The 18,048-nt window shown below is 42.9% G+C and overlaps 1 protein-coding gene across 1 annotated transcript in view; it reads right to left on the bottom strand.

Annotated features, from left to right (window-relative positions):
- KCNU1 (potassium calcium-activated channel subfamily U member 1) overlaps window positions 1–18,048 on the bottom strand; it is an 86,523-nt gene that overhangs the window by 60,737 nt on the left and 7,738 nt on the right. The window contains exons 4-12 of the mRNA XM_081172419.1: window positions 16,717–16,807; window positions 12,420–12,531; window positions 11,309–11,384; window positions 9,138–9,213; window positions 8,850–9,020; window positions 6,704–6,795; window positions 3,937–4,047; window positions 2,491–2,596; window positions 853–935 (exon numbers count right to left, since the gene is read on the bottom strand). Coding sequence (XP_081028545.1) covers window positions 853–935; window positions 2,491–2,596; window positions 3,937–4,047; window positions 6,704–6,795; window positions 8,850–9,020; window positions 9,138–9,213; window positions 11,309–11,384; window positions 12,420–12,531; window positions 16,717–16,807 — 918 coding nt within the window. The remainder of the gene's footprint in view (window positions 1–852; window positions 936–2,490; window positions 2,597–3,936; window positions 4,048–6,703; window positions 6,796–8,849; window positions 9,021–9,137; window positions 9,214–11,308; window positions 11,385–12,419; window positions 12,532–16,716; window positions 16,808–18,048) is intronic.

Genomic DNA, 18,048 nt, shown 5'->3' with positions numbered 1-18,048 from the left:
GAATAGCCCTCCATTAAAAATATTCTTCTCAGAGAGTAAGGTTTTAGCAAACAAAATTGGTAGATCAAGAAGATGGCTATGTTCAGAGTTTTCCTTACAAATAAATAGATAGATGCATTCACAACTGTGTAATTCTCCACAAGCAATCTAATGTGATTCACTCCACACACAGGTGTACTAGCACTAGGCCTGTATCTGCTCTACATAACAACATGAAAAATGAATCTGAAAAGCAGAGTTTAGCTCTAGAAAACCTACATATCACCTGGTCTTTCCTGGCTTATTCCTATTCAAAAAATAAAAGAATAAGCAACCTACAAGACAATTTTTTAAGATGGTTTTGGTTTATGGTTTCAAAGCTTTACTAACAGAACTTGTTCCAAAACAGACACAAAACAATCAATGTTACATCCAGAAAGTTGTATAAAATCACATGTTTGTGTAAGTATAGGTTCAGCTTCTTACAAATATAAAATAACTATCATCAGAGTTAAAAACAAAGCTCTGTCCTTCTCGTAGCCTGCATTCCAGCCTAAGGCGATGTTCTCCTGAAGAGAAATCATTATCCCATCTTTTGTCCTCTGTGGCTTTCAGAAAAAGAACAACTCTCCTCAAAATGGCTGTTTGCAACTGAATAAGCTTTTCATGTGATCTAAAGTTAAACACCACATGAGAGAGCAGAGCAGAGATAATTGAACAGTTAAACACTAACCCATCAGAGAGCTTTTCTTTAACTCCTATGGCAATTTCCATACCACTTTAGCAATACGTAGAGAATCATTTTCTATTTCAATGTACAATTAAACTATTATACTTAACACTATCCCCCCCAGCAAAAAAACCCTGTCTTACCTCATGATGTTAGTAGTATCCTCGATATAGGGGTTGGCAGAACATGTGTCAGCCAAGACGAGACATGCTTCAGCTTTCCCCATCTATTTCCCAACAAGAGAAGAGAAGGGAGGCTAGAAGTAAGCTGGCAGCCTAATCTTATTCATATTTACTTTAAAGTAAATCTGTGTTCAGCTGGGCTTAGTCCACCCTTACATCTGAACAGGACTGCAGCCTCACCTTTGTACAAGCACTGCTGTTAATAAAAGTCTGGCTCTAATTTGAGCTGAGCCTGACTCGCAAATAAGAGTTGCTCTCTGCCCTTATCAACCCTCCCACCATCAACTAAGAAAAGGGATTGGGAAAAATGTAATCCTCTCCAATTTGATACTCCATTCACAGGCAGCAGCAAATTGGAAAAGCACATTTTGGTGGTTTTCTTTTCTTTTTCAGGGGAGGACAAAAATATTGAAATTATTTCTCAGGAGTGAAGCCTGAGGTCTTCTCTGCTTTTCTAAATTTCCTCCTTGATTTTAAGCTTCACTGCTGCATCAGAGCTCCTCTCAGTAGCCTCAGGCTGACAACCCCTACAACCTAATGGGAGGGTGTGGTAGCACTTGTGTGTGTGTGTGTGTGTGTGTGTGTGTGTGTGTGTGTGTGTGTGAATGTCTGCTTCCAGACCCTCCCTCCATCAGTTCACATGATCCAAATTCAGCTCAATTGAGCAATACATTAAAGAAACAAACACTCATATAAAGAGAATGGTAAGTTGCAAGGGCAAATATCTGTAGTGGGCAATTGTGAATGTTTCCCAACAGAATAGGGTAGGAATGGGGAATGTGTGGCATTCTGGAGGTTGCTGGAATCCAACTTCCATTCTTGTTGGATGGGGCTGATGGGAGTTTGTGTGTAACAACATCTGGTGGGCCAAAGATTCCTCATCCTTGGACTAGAAGAAGCTGCCAAATAATGGATGAAACCATTGACCCACCTAGCTAAGCATCTACACTGAATCAGCAGCCACTGCTGCTACAATATAGCTATAATAACTATATACTGTACTGTATATATTGCCCCTTAGGAGCAAATCACATGCTTTGGCTTAGTTTCAGTTTCCACTCTGGCAGTTGACAGTGGTTTTTTTCATGCCTAGGCAGGAATCAGAACAAAAGTTATTCCGTGGTTCTCATAAAGTTTTCAGCTCTTAGTTACTGGCTGTTCATATAGTTACTACTCAAGCTTTGCAGGATAAATATTGGGGGAAAGTTCTGCTCATTCTGCATTCCTTTTCAACTCTGCCCCAGACTCACAGGGACTTGGGATCAACTCAAAATGGAGTGTTACTTTCCTAGTGCAGGAAGATTATTTCCAACTCAAACTCAGTAAACACCTGCAAATTACAAGCAGGGCTGTCACTCAGTAGTATAAAATCTGCTTGGCACACAGAAAGTCCCACACTCATCTCTGGCATTTCAAAATTAAGATTGGGAACCTCAACTGCTGCAGTATGGACAACGCTGAACTAGATGAGCAATTGTCTGACTTGGTATAATGCAGCTTCCCATATTTCTATCATTCCTTTGGTTCTGCAAAAGAGAATTCACAGCTAAGGCACTCTCCCATTAGACTCTGTTTGTGAATAAGAAGAGGAAGTCCTACCTGAACTCTCTGCAGATCTTCAGTCTTCATCACAGAACCTTGGAAGAAAGTGGAATATGCAGCATAACATCTGAATATAGTTTCCAGTTCCAGACCTGGATCACTTCTAGATAGGAGAAATGTATGCAGAGAGAATGAAGGTGTCCATCAATTCCCGAGAATGAATATATATATTCATATATATATATAGGCCTGTGATTCTGTGTCGATGCTTAGAATTTACTAGTGAACTGGTTAAACCAATTCATTTGTGAAGGTGATGGTCTTGGCTGGCCTCATCAGCATCTTAAAGAGATGTCTTGCCAAAGTGACAACTGATTATGCTTTCAGGAGGGAAGCCTGCCCCGCCACCCCCACTTGGCTGGATGCCAGGTCATCTGATGAAGGAAGACAATAGGACAGAGGAATTTGTTTTTGGTGTTTGAGTTTTGACTGGGTTGGAAGCTGGTGAGAAAGGCTTGACTTTCTAGGCTGTGCTGAATCTAAGTGTATGCCTGGGGGGCTAGGAACCAAATGGGGAGGCAAGGTCTGTTGGAATGTTAATGCTGTGAGACCTTCTATCCTATGCTCAGGTTGTACACGTGTATAAATAAAACCATAAATGCTACAAACATCATAGTCTCAGTTGACCTCCATCCCAAGGAAACTGAACCCTGAGTAAGCACTGGGGCACCCCTGGAGTCTCTCACCACTCAGATACTGAGGTATGTGCAACAATATATGCTTGCTTTTTCAGTACCGTTCTAAACATCTGCAGTAACACCCTTGGAAGAAAGTGTGTGTGTGTGTGTGTGTGTGTGTGTGTGTGTGTAGCTGGAGCAACAAGAGTGAAACAAGTACTAAATCAAGTAATAATTTTGCCCATCCTGAAAAGTTGAAACCCATCATTCCCTTTCAGCAAGGCAAGGTCCCATTGAAAATTAACCAAGAGTATTTTGTTTGTATTTCTCAAGTACTTCCAACCCTACCTCCTTCTGTCAGTCACCCAGAAAAGGGATCCTTGCTAAAATAAGTGGAGGGAGTGTCCCCCTATGGTTGGGCCTTTGACCTGTGGCAAAACAACTAAGGATGTCTCAGGAATTGTGCAGTTGTGTCTTCTTATGAAATGTTACTCAGGTACCAGCTCAGATACTTTATGCATCCATAGGTAAGAGAGTGGTTTTGGCTGTTTCTGTGTTGCTTGCTCAATAAAGTAGTAAGAGATAGGTTCCCCCCCTGCAATTTCATTGTGACAGTCAGCCCCACTTGCTGAGTGCTTTGCTTTGCTTGCACCCAAAACATTTGGTGCAGCACTAAAGAAGGTTAGCATTATATGTTCACACAATGCAAGGTACTTAAGAATGGTGGTTGTGTTGCTAGTAGATGCAAGAATTAATGCAATTTCCACTCCAGGAATCTGGATGGTATGTATTTTTTCCCCCATTGAAATCAATGTGATATACTTACTCTCCCAAAAAGACAATCTCAGTGGCAACCTGCCCTGAGCCTGGGGCTAAAAAGTCCCTTAGGAAAGTAGTTACGCTGTGCAGAGTGATATAACCACAGACCACAATATATCTGCAGGAAGAAGAAATGTCCACAGATCATTTTCTTGTCTGGAAAATGTAGCACAACACTACAAATTAGGAAACTGCAGACCAACGTAGCTGCCACCAAGACAATCCAAATCTATATTGAAGTCTGCTTAGAAGCTTTTGTTAATTAAGCAGTATATAATTCTTAAGAAAATAATAATACAACAAATATTGCAAATTGAGATGTATGCATGTTCACACACAAATATACCCCACTGAATAAATGAGTATTACTCCCAAGTAGGCATATAGAAGCTCCTTGTCTAAATTTGATTGATTTTGCTATTTATCTATTTTAAAAGTAATTGTGTTTTATCAACCAATATCTAAGGTACTTTTTTATTTAATGAAGGGACAAAAGTAGGTTGAAATCTAAAGTTCTGTACTTCACATTGCTCCACCCCCAAACATCTGCATGTAGTGCTGTCAGGCTGGGACTCAACTATGCTTCAGTGCTTTGCGATTTATATGCTGCACCAGAGCATAGAAAACATTATTTGAAAGCAAGATTCTACTGCCCTAATCTACATTCATTTAGAGAAAACAGCATTTCTTCTTCAAATAGCAGGGGTAAAAAGATTTCCCTTGCTCCATTCCTTTAGCGTTCTGTTGGTTTGATCCACCCTGTTTTGCATTCCTCATGAATCCCACTCTATTTCTGCTTGCTGTGATATTTACTCAGATTTTGATTTTTCAAAAAGTGCACCTGCAGATTGGTAAAACACTACACAAAAATAATCTTGATGAAATTATATGTTTTCATTCATATAATGTATGGCTTTTTATTCATATGATGTTGCGCCTAATGATATAATCATTATATCACATATTTAGAGAGCAATCCTATAGTCCTTGGAAAGATGTCACAGAACCCAAGAGATACTGCGGATCTGTCAATGTGCCCTGCATAGAAGGAGGTCTATCCTTGCAGACTACTCCATCGTGGGGGTGAAAACCTCCTCCACATTTGTCAATCCATGCAGGTGCAGAGGAAGGCGGGCGGTGGGGGTGGGTTGCCCCGGGTGTCACCACTGAGGGAGGTGACAAAATGCCGGGTGGCACTCACCGCGGGGCCTGCAGCACGCCCGAGCTACGTGTCTCTTCTGGGAGTAACGTGGTGGCTTGGGCGCTTGCAGGCTCCGTGCTGCCCAAACAGTCTGCCCACCGCCCCCCCTCAGCTGTAGGGAGGCAGGCAGACTCCTCAGAGGCCCCGCGGAGTGTCCTGCCCCGGCTCGCTCCACCCCGCAGGTGGCTGGCCCCGCCCCTGGGTGCAGGGCATGTACGTCACCCCAGACGCCCGATCGGCTTGCTTTGCTGCTGAATCCACTGTCAGTTCCAAGGATGATAAGAACAAAAATGGATCATTTCATTCCAGGGTGGATTTGGAAAGGCCTTAGAACCACTGGATCCACAGCTCTCCCACTCTCCTGACGTGGTTCCACCACAAGTTGGAAATGCAGCAGCCCTGGAATTGGCATACTGATTTCCTTTCTGTTTGGGAGCAATGGGAGGAAAAATTGGTGGGGAGAGGCACTAAAAGATAAAAATATGGAAAAATGCACACACACACACCCCTTTTGCTTCTGCCCTATTGGTTTGAGCTCAGCATGGCTTTGGATTTCACCATTCATGTCTCTAGGATTGTATCCCAGCAGTGCAGCTCAAAAGGATTCCTCTTCCTAGCAACATTTTGTTTATACATCTCTATTTTGCCTCAGTTTGACTTTATTTATTTATTTATAAAATCTCTTTAAAATTCAAGAAAAAACACCCACGTGCGGTTAGGAAAGGGTGTTGGGAAGGCAAAACGATGCTCACGGGAAACCTAAAATTCTCTAAGGAAGAGATGGATGGGCTGGAGGGAGAGAACAACTAAACTTAAATGTGGACTAAGTGCTTTTGGAATGCAAGTTGTTTTATTGCACTCTTACATTTCAGATAATAAATGTATAATAAAACTGTATACAAAGAAAAAGATTATGGTTTTCCCTCCCCTCCATTTACAACAGACACCTATGCTGTATGGAAGAAGAGTAGAGTGGGACGCTTAAGAAGACACAAGTGTGCAAAGACATCCCACTGTCTATGTGCCCTAAATTGCTATTCTTTTGACATCTACCCTTCACCAGCAGGTTCCAGAGTGAATTATAACCATTTAACATTCAATATTAAAACATCTAGAGCAGGTTACAGTCACAGGAAGAGGGTAGGTCCTGAAGACACCTATGTCACGTGTGAAAGTCCAGGGAAAGGAGATGTGCCTTCAGCAGATGTACAGTATAAAGAGGGTACCAGACACAACCTCTGTGGGGAGGGAATTCCACAACCTAGGAGCTGCCGCAGAAAATGCCCAATCCCTGGCCACAACTCCCCAAACTTATGAGGGTGGTGGAACAACCTAGAAGCACCCACAGAGAAGGAGGAGTTCTTTCAGATATTTGGGGTCTGAGTCATTTAGGGCTTTATAATTAAGGGGAGTACCAGGAATTGGGCTCAGAAATGAACCGGCAACCAATACTCACAACCTCTTACTCAACAGCAGCCAGTATGATCAGGCAATACCAATCACAATAAACTTTCTAATTCTGAGCTGTTGTTGTTTTAGTAATTAAAATAAAGGAGAACTTGAATCTACTCACTTTCTGCCTTTCACACCCACGTAGGAACCCTTGTGTAGTTTAGTGCTTCCAACAATGTCTACCATTTCAGGCACCAAATTTGCAAAAAGCATCTAGGACAATGGAAATATACAAGCTCAGTTAAATGAAATGCCGGGATGAAAATTCTGAAGTAAATAAATAGGAAACCCAAGGACATTTGAGGAAGAAAAAAATAAATGTTAGCACTGAGGCTATTATTCACCATACATTTAGAAGTCTTGGGAAGAGCTGCAGCTCAGTGGTAGAACATCTACTTTGTATGCAGGAAGCTCTGGGTTCAATCTTCAGGTATCACGGGCTGGCTGGATGCTGAGAAGTGGTGGGAGGCACCAGTTGGGGGACCCCCAAGGGACCCCCATGGGGAAGAAGGCTCAGAGCCAGGGGATTGGTGGCGGGACGACGATGCGTGCTCAGAGGGAGAAGAAGGAGCAGATTGGGAGGTGGAAGCGTCAGAAGTAGAAGTGGTAACAGGATTTAGTGAGGAGGAAGAGACTTTGGCAGAGAGCAGTTCAAACTCCAAGGCTGCAGCAGAGACTGGAGAGAAGGTTGGCCAAGAGGCAGCGTTGAGATAGGCTGTGGAAGAAACCAGGGAATTTCCCCTCTTCCTGCAACCAGCTCTCCTCCCCCTTGGTCTCCTAGGACATGCAGAGAAATGAAAAGAGCAGAGCAGAGATTGGTTGTGTATAGATGGAGTTTGCAGCTGCTTGGGAAAGACCCTGGAGAGGAGGAGCCTTAGGGCAGGCTTCCTCAACCTCAGCCCTCCAGATGTTTTGAGACTACCATTCCCATCATCCCTGACCATTGGTCCTGCTAGCTAGGGATCATGGGAGTTGTAGGCCAAAAACATCTGGAGGGCTGAGGTTGAGGAAGCCTGCCTTAGAGAGTGGTGGGAAGGTGGGGAGCTTCAGTCCTCACAGCTACCTCGTTGGAGTAAGGCCTATTGGGAAGAGTTGCTGGGATCACAAGGTCTGTACTGTTTTGGTTTCTTTGAAATTAAAGGGACAGACACTGTTTCAACCTATGCTTGACTCTGACTCCTGGCACCAGGTAGGGTGGGAAGAGACTCCTGCCTGAAACTCTGGTGGGTCACTGCCAGTCAGTGAAGACAATGCTGAGTTGGTCTGATTCAAAAGAAGACTGTTTCCTGCTCTTCCTAGTACACATAAGATGTCATTGACCTGACACACTTAATGGACTGAAATTTCTCAGACAGAAATTCTGACCAAGGTTTTGAGGAAATGGGGGGAGGGAATTTTCCTCTAAAAAAGCCAATGCAATTCTGGGCAGCATCAATAGGAGTATAGCATCTAGATCAAGGGAAGTAATAGTGCCACTGTATTCTGCTCTGGTCAGACCTCACCTGGAGTACTGTGTCCAGTTCTGGGCACCACAATTCAAGAAGGACACTGACAAACTGGAACGTGTCCAGAGGAGGGCAACCAAAATGGTCAAAGGCCTGGAAACGATGCCTTATGAGGAACGGCTAAGGGAGCTGGGCATGTTTAGCCTGGAGAAGAGGAGGTTAAGGGGTGATATGATAGCCATGTTCAAATATATAAAAGGTTGTCACATAGAGGAGGGAGAAAGGTTGTTTTCTGCTGCTCCAGAGAAGCGGACACGGGGCAATGGATCCAAACTACAAGAAAGAAGATTCCACCTAAACATTAGGAAGAACTTCCTGACAGTAAAAGCTGTTCAACAATGGAATTTGCTGCCAAGGAGTGTGGTGGGGTCTCCTTCTTTGGAGGTCTTTAAGCAGAGGCTTGACAACCATATGTCAGGAGTGCTCTGATGGTGTTTCCTGCTTGGCAGGGGGTTGGACTCGATGGCCCTTGTGGTCTCTTCCAACTCTATGATTCTATGATTCTATGATTCTATGAACTGTTTGAGAATCTCAGTCCTCCCCTTGAGATTATTCAGCAATGTGGCCTCCTCAATCATACTGTCTGTCAGTTTGGCAAATGAGTTACTATAGTGGTTTATGCACTTGAGAATTGCTACTTAAAGGTGCCAATGAAAAAAGGCTGTTCTGTAATGCATCAAATTAGGTAGAACTAAAGTCCTCAGATACAGGATTCTGAAGAAGACTGTAGAGCAGATCTGAAAGGGCTAAGAAATTTCTTACCAAGCCAGCAATGATGAAAATAATGATGAATGAACGCCCTAAGGAGGTTTTTACCACCACATCACCATATCCAACTGTAGACATGGTTACCATGATCATGTATAAGCAATCAAAGTAAGTCAGGCTTTGGGAATTTTTAGTATGTGCCCAGGGATCACCAGAATTTTCGATCTGTGCAAGAAACAAAAACAATAATGAATAAATTAATTAAAATAGAAGAAAAAAATGTTGTGTAAAAAAATAATTTCACCTAAAAGCCTGAGCCATTGCAGCCATTGCTTTACGTACCCAATGAAGAAATCCTGCAGCTGTGAGACAAGTGCTGACAGATACAGCTAGGAGTTTGGACAGCTTGACTGCAGTGCTAAAGCGGCAAGGGAAGACATGACCTGAGTGCCAAAGTGCCAAAGTCATCTCTACTTATTCCTCCTAACATTACTCAGATGGGTAGAATCCCACTTGGGCACCGTACCACTATCATAAGTACCGGTAATTCAACTGGAGATAAATATAGATCCATTCATGAATTATGCTTTACATTCTGCCATTTGGCCTGTGGTTCACACAAAGTGACTAACCACCAATAATCACAACATACTGTATGCATGAATTTCCCAACAAAATACCATTTTCCTCTTTATCTTAATTTCTCTCCAGATTTCAGAGTTCCAGGTTTTCTGCTATTGCATCCGAAATGGCACTAACGCATTAGATTTTTTTTTTACTGCTCTGTTTCAATTTGCATATGTTGTACAGAGCACATTTTGCCATAGCTTTCAGTTCCTACAGTTCATTTTTTATCTCCCCATCCATTGAATCTTAACCAACCTGCAGTTGTGTTTTGATGAAAAACTACAAAGAAGCAATTAATACAACTGCGTGTGCTCTTGAATAAAGACACTTTTTGTGTGTGGTGTTTTACCAATGCACAGTAGGACTCCCAAAGGACATGCAGGACATGTAACAAAATGTTGCAGTGCAGCGTATGCAGGGTTCTAGCAAGCCAGCCATACCCACTTCCAGGATATACCATTCCATCCTTACCGCAGGTTATGCATCCATTCCCCACTCAGCTAGGATTCTGTGATCACTGAGCATGTTCAATCCTCAATGGGCCATTTAGGGTTCCCCCCTAAAGCTGTTGTTGTTTCCCAAATCATAAAACTTTCCCTGACCCTCTGATTCATGGATGATGCCCTTTTGACTACATAAGAAACCACACTCAGTTAGAAAGCCAGTGTAGTGATTAGAGTGTTGGGATAAAGCCTGAGAGACCGGGGGTCAAATCCCCTCTCATCAAGAAAATTTGTTGGCTAATCTTGGACCAGTCTCAGGCTTGTGCCAGTCCCAGGAACCATCCATGCTCATCTTCAACATGCTGCTTTTAATCTAATTTGATTCTAGATTCTTGCTATCCAGGTGAACCAAGAAGGAAATGGGGATTGTGATATTGGCATACACCTATGTGCAATGCCATTGGGCACATGTGTGTTCAAACACACACCTGTAGCCAGGACAAACTGCGGTGTAATGCAGAAGTCACCTGCAATGAGCTTTGAGCTTTTATTTTTGGAATGAGACCAGTTTCCCAAAAAGCACTTTTGAAGGGCAAAATATACATCAGATCAGGACTGTGTGCGGACTACATAGAAGGTAGTCTCCATTGATACTGAGAATTAAATGTTGTGTGTATACAGCCTCAGATAACGAGTTCTCTATACAGGATTCATGGTGATGTCAGGAGGACATTCCACAAGCACAGTGTGGAATTTAATTGGATCTACAGAACTCCAAGGATGAAACACTCTAACTGGCCCCTGACTGCTGGAGAAGTTAGAATCATAGAATTGTAGAATTGTAGAGTTGGAAGGGACATCAAGGGTCATCTAGACCAACCCCCTACAATCTGCAGGAAACTCAGCTAAAGCATCCATGACAGATGGCCATCCAACCCCTGCTTACAAACCTCCAAGGAAGGAGAGAGGGAGGGAGGAGGAAGTAGGAGTCCTTAGTCAAACCTCCACTGATTTATCTTTGGTTTTGTGCTGTCTCTCCAGTGCCGGATTTACGTATAAGCTAAACTAGCTATAGCTTAGGGCCCCACTCCCTTGGGGCCCCCAAAAAATTTAAAGGAAGAAAACCCTGGATGTACATTTCCAAAATATAAGATAAAAATAAAATAAAATAAAACCTACATACAGGAACAGTGTTTTGTGTTGTGTAGGCTCCTATTTGTTATGTGCAAATCGTTTTAGATACCTCTTAAGTCCTTAAATTAAAATTAATTAAATTAAATTAAATTAAGTCCTTAAATTAAGTCCTGACCTAATGGTCAGGGGTCCCTTTACCTTTTAAGTCCTTAAATTACCATAAGGCATATATTCAACAACAACAAAAAACACAAAAAACCAGCGACAATTTGTTATTGACAAAGGTGGTATGATGCGAGTCTGACTTACGCAGTCGTCGTAATCTGGAGAAACTGTAAAATTTTGGGAAGTTCCATCAGTCTGAGTGCTCGCAAGAAACGTAAACCTACAGGAAAGGATGCAGAGTGAGGCTTTGTGAGCGGGGGGAAATGTCCTTGTATTGGTGAGCATTTGTGCATAACCCCTGTTATTATCTGGTCTGCTACGCTTAGGTTGAAAGCCTAAGCTTCCTTACCTAGGTGTAAGTCCTACTGAACTCAGTGAGGTGGACTACTAGAGTATAGCAATGGCTCCTGATGGAAACAGGGTTTTGAGGAGAAGAGTTGGTAGTATTTGATGGTCAGTATGCATGTACTGAGTATTTGGTAGTATTTCATAGCTAATTACAGTGTCATTTAGCAGTATGTGCATCAGTTCCTTTCGTATCCTGAAATACAAGGTCAATTGGGCTGATTTTCAGAAAGTTCACATATTTCTGTGTTGCGCTGCACTATTAAAAAGGCATCCAAAGTTGGAGCAGGGAAAGCCTAAGCTTTTGAGTAACCCGGGGCTTCAGTTGTCCCTCACACAGGGGTGTTCCAAGGTGGGGGCGGGGTGTGTCTGCTCCGGGTGCCATTCCAAAGGGGGGGTGTCACCCTGGGGTGACAAAATGGCACGCACCCCTCTGAATGTGCACCACACCCCCCAGGACGTGTGCCACGCCCCCACAGGTGGCATGCCACACCCACTGGGATGCATGCCACACCCCCTGGGACGTGCGCTGCTCCGGGTACCGGAGCAGGTTGCTTCGCCTCCTCCCTCAAATCCTGTGGTTTTTCCCTACTGAAAAACAAAACCAAACAGATTGAGGAAATGCTCAGAGCTTGACAGGGAAGGGGGTTCTTTAGGTTTGATGGGCAGATCTAACTTTTAACCACAACAATTATGTTCTCAGAGCACTCCAGTTACAGCAATTTGTGGAAAGGAGAAGCCTGCCATATCCCTCATGGGGACAGAAGCTTGCTCCAGTCAACCGTCCTTGGGGTAAGAGGGTCCTTGGTGTGTGAGTGAGAGAGACTGAGTGGTATTTTCCCTACCTCAGTCTTTCTTGGGAATTTATGCTGTTTTCTATGCAAGTTAATGGAAATACTGGTGTACTCACCAAGCCAGTTTCTTCCTAAATAGAAAGAGATACAGACCGGAGTAATGGTGAAGAAGTCCACAATGGAATTGAGTTCAACCCAGAAGGTCAACTTGTCACTTGCTGCAAAGAACTAGAAAAACTGCACAAAATCAGATGACACAAGGACCATATCTGTCTAGCTGTCTTTCCGCCCACCCAGTCATCCAATATCCATCCTCCCAAACTAGCTATGTACACCATTTCAGGGAGGGGGACTGGGTGAAGTTGCTGTTCAAAGCCTTTCTTCTTGCCTGCTTGCCAGCTGATGATCACCCACCATTTCGCTTCAGATATTAGCCCTTCATATGAAAAGCTAGTACAGAGAAGGTTATTATACTGAATCCTGCATCCTTGACCTATCCTCTACTTTTTGTACAGTGGTACCTCAGGTTAAGAACTTAATTCGTTCTCAAGGTCCGTTCTTAACCTGAAACTGTTCTTAACCTGAAGCACCACTTTAGCTAATGGGGCCTCCTGCTGCCGCTGCGCAATTTCTGTTCTCATTCTGAAGCAAAGTTCTTAACCCGAGGTACTATTTCTGGGTTAGTGGTGTAACCTGAAGCTTCTGTAAGCTGAAGTGTATGTAACCCAAGGTACCACTGTATATGCTGGAAGCTGCCCAGAGTGGCGGGGATAACCTAGTCAGATGGGCAGTGTCAGAGAGCAGACTGAGGATTACAACTCTGAAGAGGAATGGTGAGAACCTCCCCCTCTTCCTGCTCTTTACCAGGATCCTGAAGCTGCTCAGGAACAGTGGAGCAGTATAGATTTAGAGAATTGGTTTGCAGAGGGACATGGTTCGGAAAACAGCAGCTGGGCAGAGCTGAGTGTGAAACAGTTAGAAGAAGCAGAATAGGAAGAGAGAGAGATAACTGACTCCCCCTCTCTAGAGAGTGCCCAGCCTATCTCTCCAAAGGCAAGGAGAGCTGATAAGGTTGCTATGCAGAAGGCTCAATGGTTGCGAGATCAGGTTGCAAGAAGGGGAAGTGACGGTGACTTGCGGGGGAGGAGGAGGAAAACTTAATTGGGAGCACCTTAGCTCCGAGAATGGCTGCTGTGTTCTTTTGCTGTGATCATTAAACACTCTTAAACTGGTAGGGGTCTCTAAATGCTTTGTTCTGCTGCTGCTTGTCTAAAGGGGGGAGGAAGCCATTCTCCAAAGCCTGACAGGTGGGGTACAAATAATAAAATTCTTATGATGGTGATTTCCGGCTAGGAATGGGGGAGAAATTGAATCTATTTTCATTTTTCCACCATTTATTTATTTATTGCCATAAAGCTTTTTCCTGATTCAACAAGATAAAGGGGCAGAGGGAGAGAGGGAGAAGAAAGAAAAAAAGAAAGAAAGAAAGAGAAAGAAAGAAAGAAAAGAAAAGAAAAGAAAAGAAAAGAAAAGAAATTCCAATTCTCCCCTTGTTATTTATATAACAAGAATTATTCCAATAGATTTTTATTGTTTATGGTTAATGGCCATCACAATACAATATAAGCACAAATCACACAGCTTCAGAATGAAAGACGTTGCATGCACTGGACCAAGACAAATCTACAATTTCCAGATTTTTTATTTTTTTAAAAAAACATTCCTTCTGGTCAGCATCCTTAGGGTTTGACAGTTGCACTATCCATAAAGGTTGCCCTTTCTTGCTGCTTGAGCAAAAAGTGCCACCCTATAACTGATGCATTTATCAACATCTGCCACCAGCCATTTAATCTAAAAAACATCTGGTTGACCTAAGGTGGTCTGAAAATGGGGAGATAAATTTTGGGAAAGAAAAGAAAAAGCGTTTCTGATTCTCCCCCTGTAAGTTATATAAAAAGAATTATTCAAAGCATTTGCCCCACGATAACATGAAACTATTCTACTTTCTATAAACCAGTATTATCTCAATCTCCCAGCCCAAATATTGCGTATTCATTTTCTTTTTCACACAAAAAGTCCAGAAGTGGTTCCTCATCTATGGAAAGCTAATTGGAAATTTACGACATGTTTTACATTAAGGGAGAACCTCTAAAAGATGCTATATTGATTGTATTTAACCCCCTGTAAGCTTTCCAAAATGTACAAAATGTTCCAAATACATGTTGGAGATGTGGAGAACCAGGTGGAACTCTCCTCCACATGTGGTGGGTGTGTAAAAAGATTAAGACCTTTTGGAATGATATATATAGAGAGAGCTCAAAACAATGTTAAATGCATCTTTTCTGAAGAAACTAGAATCATTTTTATTGGACATTCCAGGTCCAGACATTGTTAGGAAGATAAGAAAAGTCTTTCTGTGTGCCACCACTGCCACAAGGATACTTATAGCAAAACATTGGAAGAATGACAAAATTCCCACTAAATCTGAAAGCTAGTAGATCTAAATCTAGTAGCTTTCTAAATTAGTAGCTTTCGTAAATCTAAAGCTAGTAGACTATGCTGAATTAGACAGTCTCTCAGAAAAGATAAAAGATAAGTCAAAACAGGAGTTCATTTCAAACTGGGAACCTCTAAGGAGATATTTAAAGGATAATTGTTGCAATCTGAAATTGGTAGCAGCCTTTGAGAAACCTCTGCAAGTAATGTAGGTTAAAAGGGAGAAAACAGATTTATATATGTATGAAAATTATTATTTCATGACTAATATATTGAGGCAATAGGTTTATTAGAGTGGAAAAATTGGGAAAGGATGAGAAGTCAAAATATGTACTAAATATAGTGTAAAGGTAAAGGGACCCCTGGCAGTTAGGTCCAGTCTTGGAAGACTCTGGGGTTGTGGCGCTCATCTCACTTTACTGGCAGAGAGAGCTGGCGTACAACTTCTGGGTCATGTAGCCAGCATGACTAAGCTGCTTCTGGTGAACCAGAGCAGTGCACGGAAACGCCGTTTACCTTCCCGCCAGAGTGGTACCTATTTATCTACTTGCACTGCATGCTTTCAAACTGCCCATTCTTTTGTTGGATTTTCATTTTGACAAAACTGACATATGCAAAATAAGGAAGATATGTCTTTGATGGGGGACGCGGGTGGCACTGTGGGTTAAACCACAGAGCCTAGGACTTGCCGATCTGAAGGTCAGTGGTTCAAATCCCCGTGATGGGGTGAGCTCCTGTTGCTCGGTCCCTGTTCTTCCAACCTAGCAGTACCCTGGGTATGGCACTCCAAACTGTAACTTTATGTTGCAGGTTCAGTTTGTTATTTCAGTTAGTGATGTGTGAGGTTCATTGTGGCTTACATTGGGGATTGGCTCAGATATAAGCTGGACTACTTTCCCACCAGGGACGCGGGTGGCACTGTGGGTTAAACCACTGATCCTAGGGCTTGCTGATCAGAAGGTCGGCGGTTTGAATCCCCGCGATGGGGTGAGCTCCCGTTGCTTGGTCCCTGTTCTTCCAACCTAGCAGTTCAAAAGCATATCAAAGTGCAAGTAGATAAATAGGTACCGCTCTGGTGGGAAGGTAAACGGCATTTCCGTGCGCTGCTCTGGTTCGCCAGAAGTGGCTTAGTCATGCTGGCCACATGACCTGAAAGCTGTACGCTGGCTTCCTCGGCCAATAAAGTGAGATGAGCGCTGCAACCCCAGAGTCGGTCACGACTGGACCTAATGGTCAGGGGTCCCTTTACCTTTACCTTTATGTCTTTGATGTACATATGCAATTTTGAACAATAAAGCATATACATGTGTGTGTGTGTGTGTGTGTGTGTGTGTGTGTGTGTGTGTATGAAGCCAAAGGGGGTTCCCAATTATACAGAGGCTGGCTTCATTTGCACAGGTTCTTTCACATGAGCTGTGGATGAACTGGGCTCCTGATCACATTGATGAGGTTCTAGGGCAGCTGTCCCTTTGCAGGGCAGCCTCTGTTATTTCTTTCCTCTGGGTGGGATGAGACCAGCAGCACCTCCTGGTCACTGAGAGGCTGCAGCAGAGGCAGCTTGGGTGGGCGACTGCTGGGGAGGCAGAATACCTGGCCTCCAAGGAGCAGGCTGCAGATGTCACTGCCACCAGAGTGGCAGAAGCAGAATCTGTTGCCCCTGTGGATCTGACCACCTGAGGCAGTCACTTCACCCTGCTTCGTGGGTGGGCCAGCACTGCTGACAGATGTCTCCCATCATGCATTTCATGACGTGACTTTTCACCGGGGGGGGGGGAGTTTAGTACTTCACCTGCTACTGAGAGTGTTGGGGGAGATATATCTCCTCAGTTTTGCCATATGTTATTCTAACAACTGCACATTCATTTATGCATGGCCATGAGTTTCCCTATTAATTTATAAAAGAAAAATATTTCTTACCCGCAATCCAAAGTAAAAGAGGAAGAATAAGTTGAAGAAGAGGTCAACAAAAACTGTCTGGTCTTCAAATGAGAGACAGAACTGTTTAACACTGGAGAAGAGAGGGAAAGTGATTCATTATTGTTTACAGGCTGATATGAATTCCCATTACAGATAGGTAGCCGTGTTGGTCTGCCATAGTCAAAATAAAAAAATCCCTTCCAGTAGCACCTTAAAGACCAACTAAGTTAGTTCTTGGTATGAGCTTTCGTGTGCATGCACACTTCTTCAGATACACTGAAGATACACTTCAGATACACATACATTGTGTATGCCATCAAATGCCAACAGTGTCCTTCAGCTCTCTATATTGGACAAACAGGCCAAACCTTACGCCAAAGAATAAACGGACATAAATCTGACATCAAGAATCACAAAACAGAGAAACCAGTAGGAGAACACTTCAATCTCCCAGGACATTCTATACAAGATCTCAAAGTAGCTGTTTTACTACAAAGGAATTTCAGAAATAGACTGGAAAGAGAAGCTGCTGAATTGCAACTCATTACCAAACTCAAAACCATGGAGAGACCTGGTCTGAACAGAGACATTGGATTCTTATCTCATTATACATGACTAAGCCATTTTTCACCTTCTCACCCCTTGCCTTTTCCTGTAAGACCTATTGCAGTCGTTAAGAGTCGTCAACAGGCTCATCTCAGCTATCTGCCAATCTCCCATTCCCACCACCCTTCTGAGTAATACCCCTCCCCACCTTCTCACTATATAGAAGGATCTGGCAACTTCTGTTTCAGTGTATCTGAAGAAGTGTGTATGCACACGAAAGCTCATACCAAGAACTAACTTAGTTAGTCTTTAAGGTGCTACTGGAAGGGATTTTTTTTATTATGAATTCCCATGTCAGTGTGGTTTAATGGTTAGATTCTTGGACTGAGACCAGGGAGACCAGAGTTCTATGTAAAAATAATAATAATAATAATAATAATAATAATAATAATAATAATAATAATAATTTATTTATACCCCGCCCATCTGGCTGGGCTTCCCCAGCCACTCTGGGCGGTTTCCAACAAAATATTAAAAGGTTAAAATACATAACCCTGAGCTCATTGGATGAAATTTGGGATAGAAATAAATATTGTGGGACGTGGTTTGTTTGTCTGTTTGTTCCTCTGCTCTCTTTGGATTTGGATGCCACTTCATATACTATCGCCAAACTCAGCATGAGGGTTCCTGAGGTGAAGAGGTGGTAGTATTTGCCAATGTTTGGATTTAGGGCACCATTTTGAAACAAGATGATGGACTGAAACCTGATTTTAGCATGACTTCACC

Source organism: Podarcis bocagei (assembly GCF_964188305.1).
Source record: "Podarcis bocagei genome assembly, chromosome: 15".
Lineage (NCBI taxonomy): Eukaryota > Metazoa > Chordata > Lepidosauria > Squamata > Lacertidae > Podarcis > Podarcis bocagei.
The sequence above is the reverse complement of the archived record's forward strand: the minus strand, read 5'-3'. Positions and strand labels throughout refer to the sequence as shown.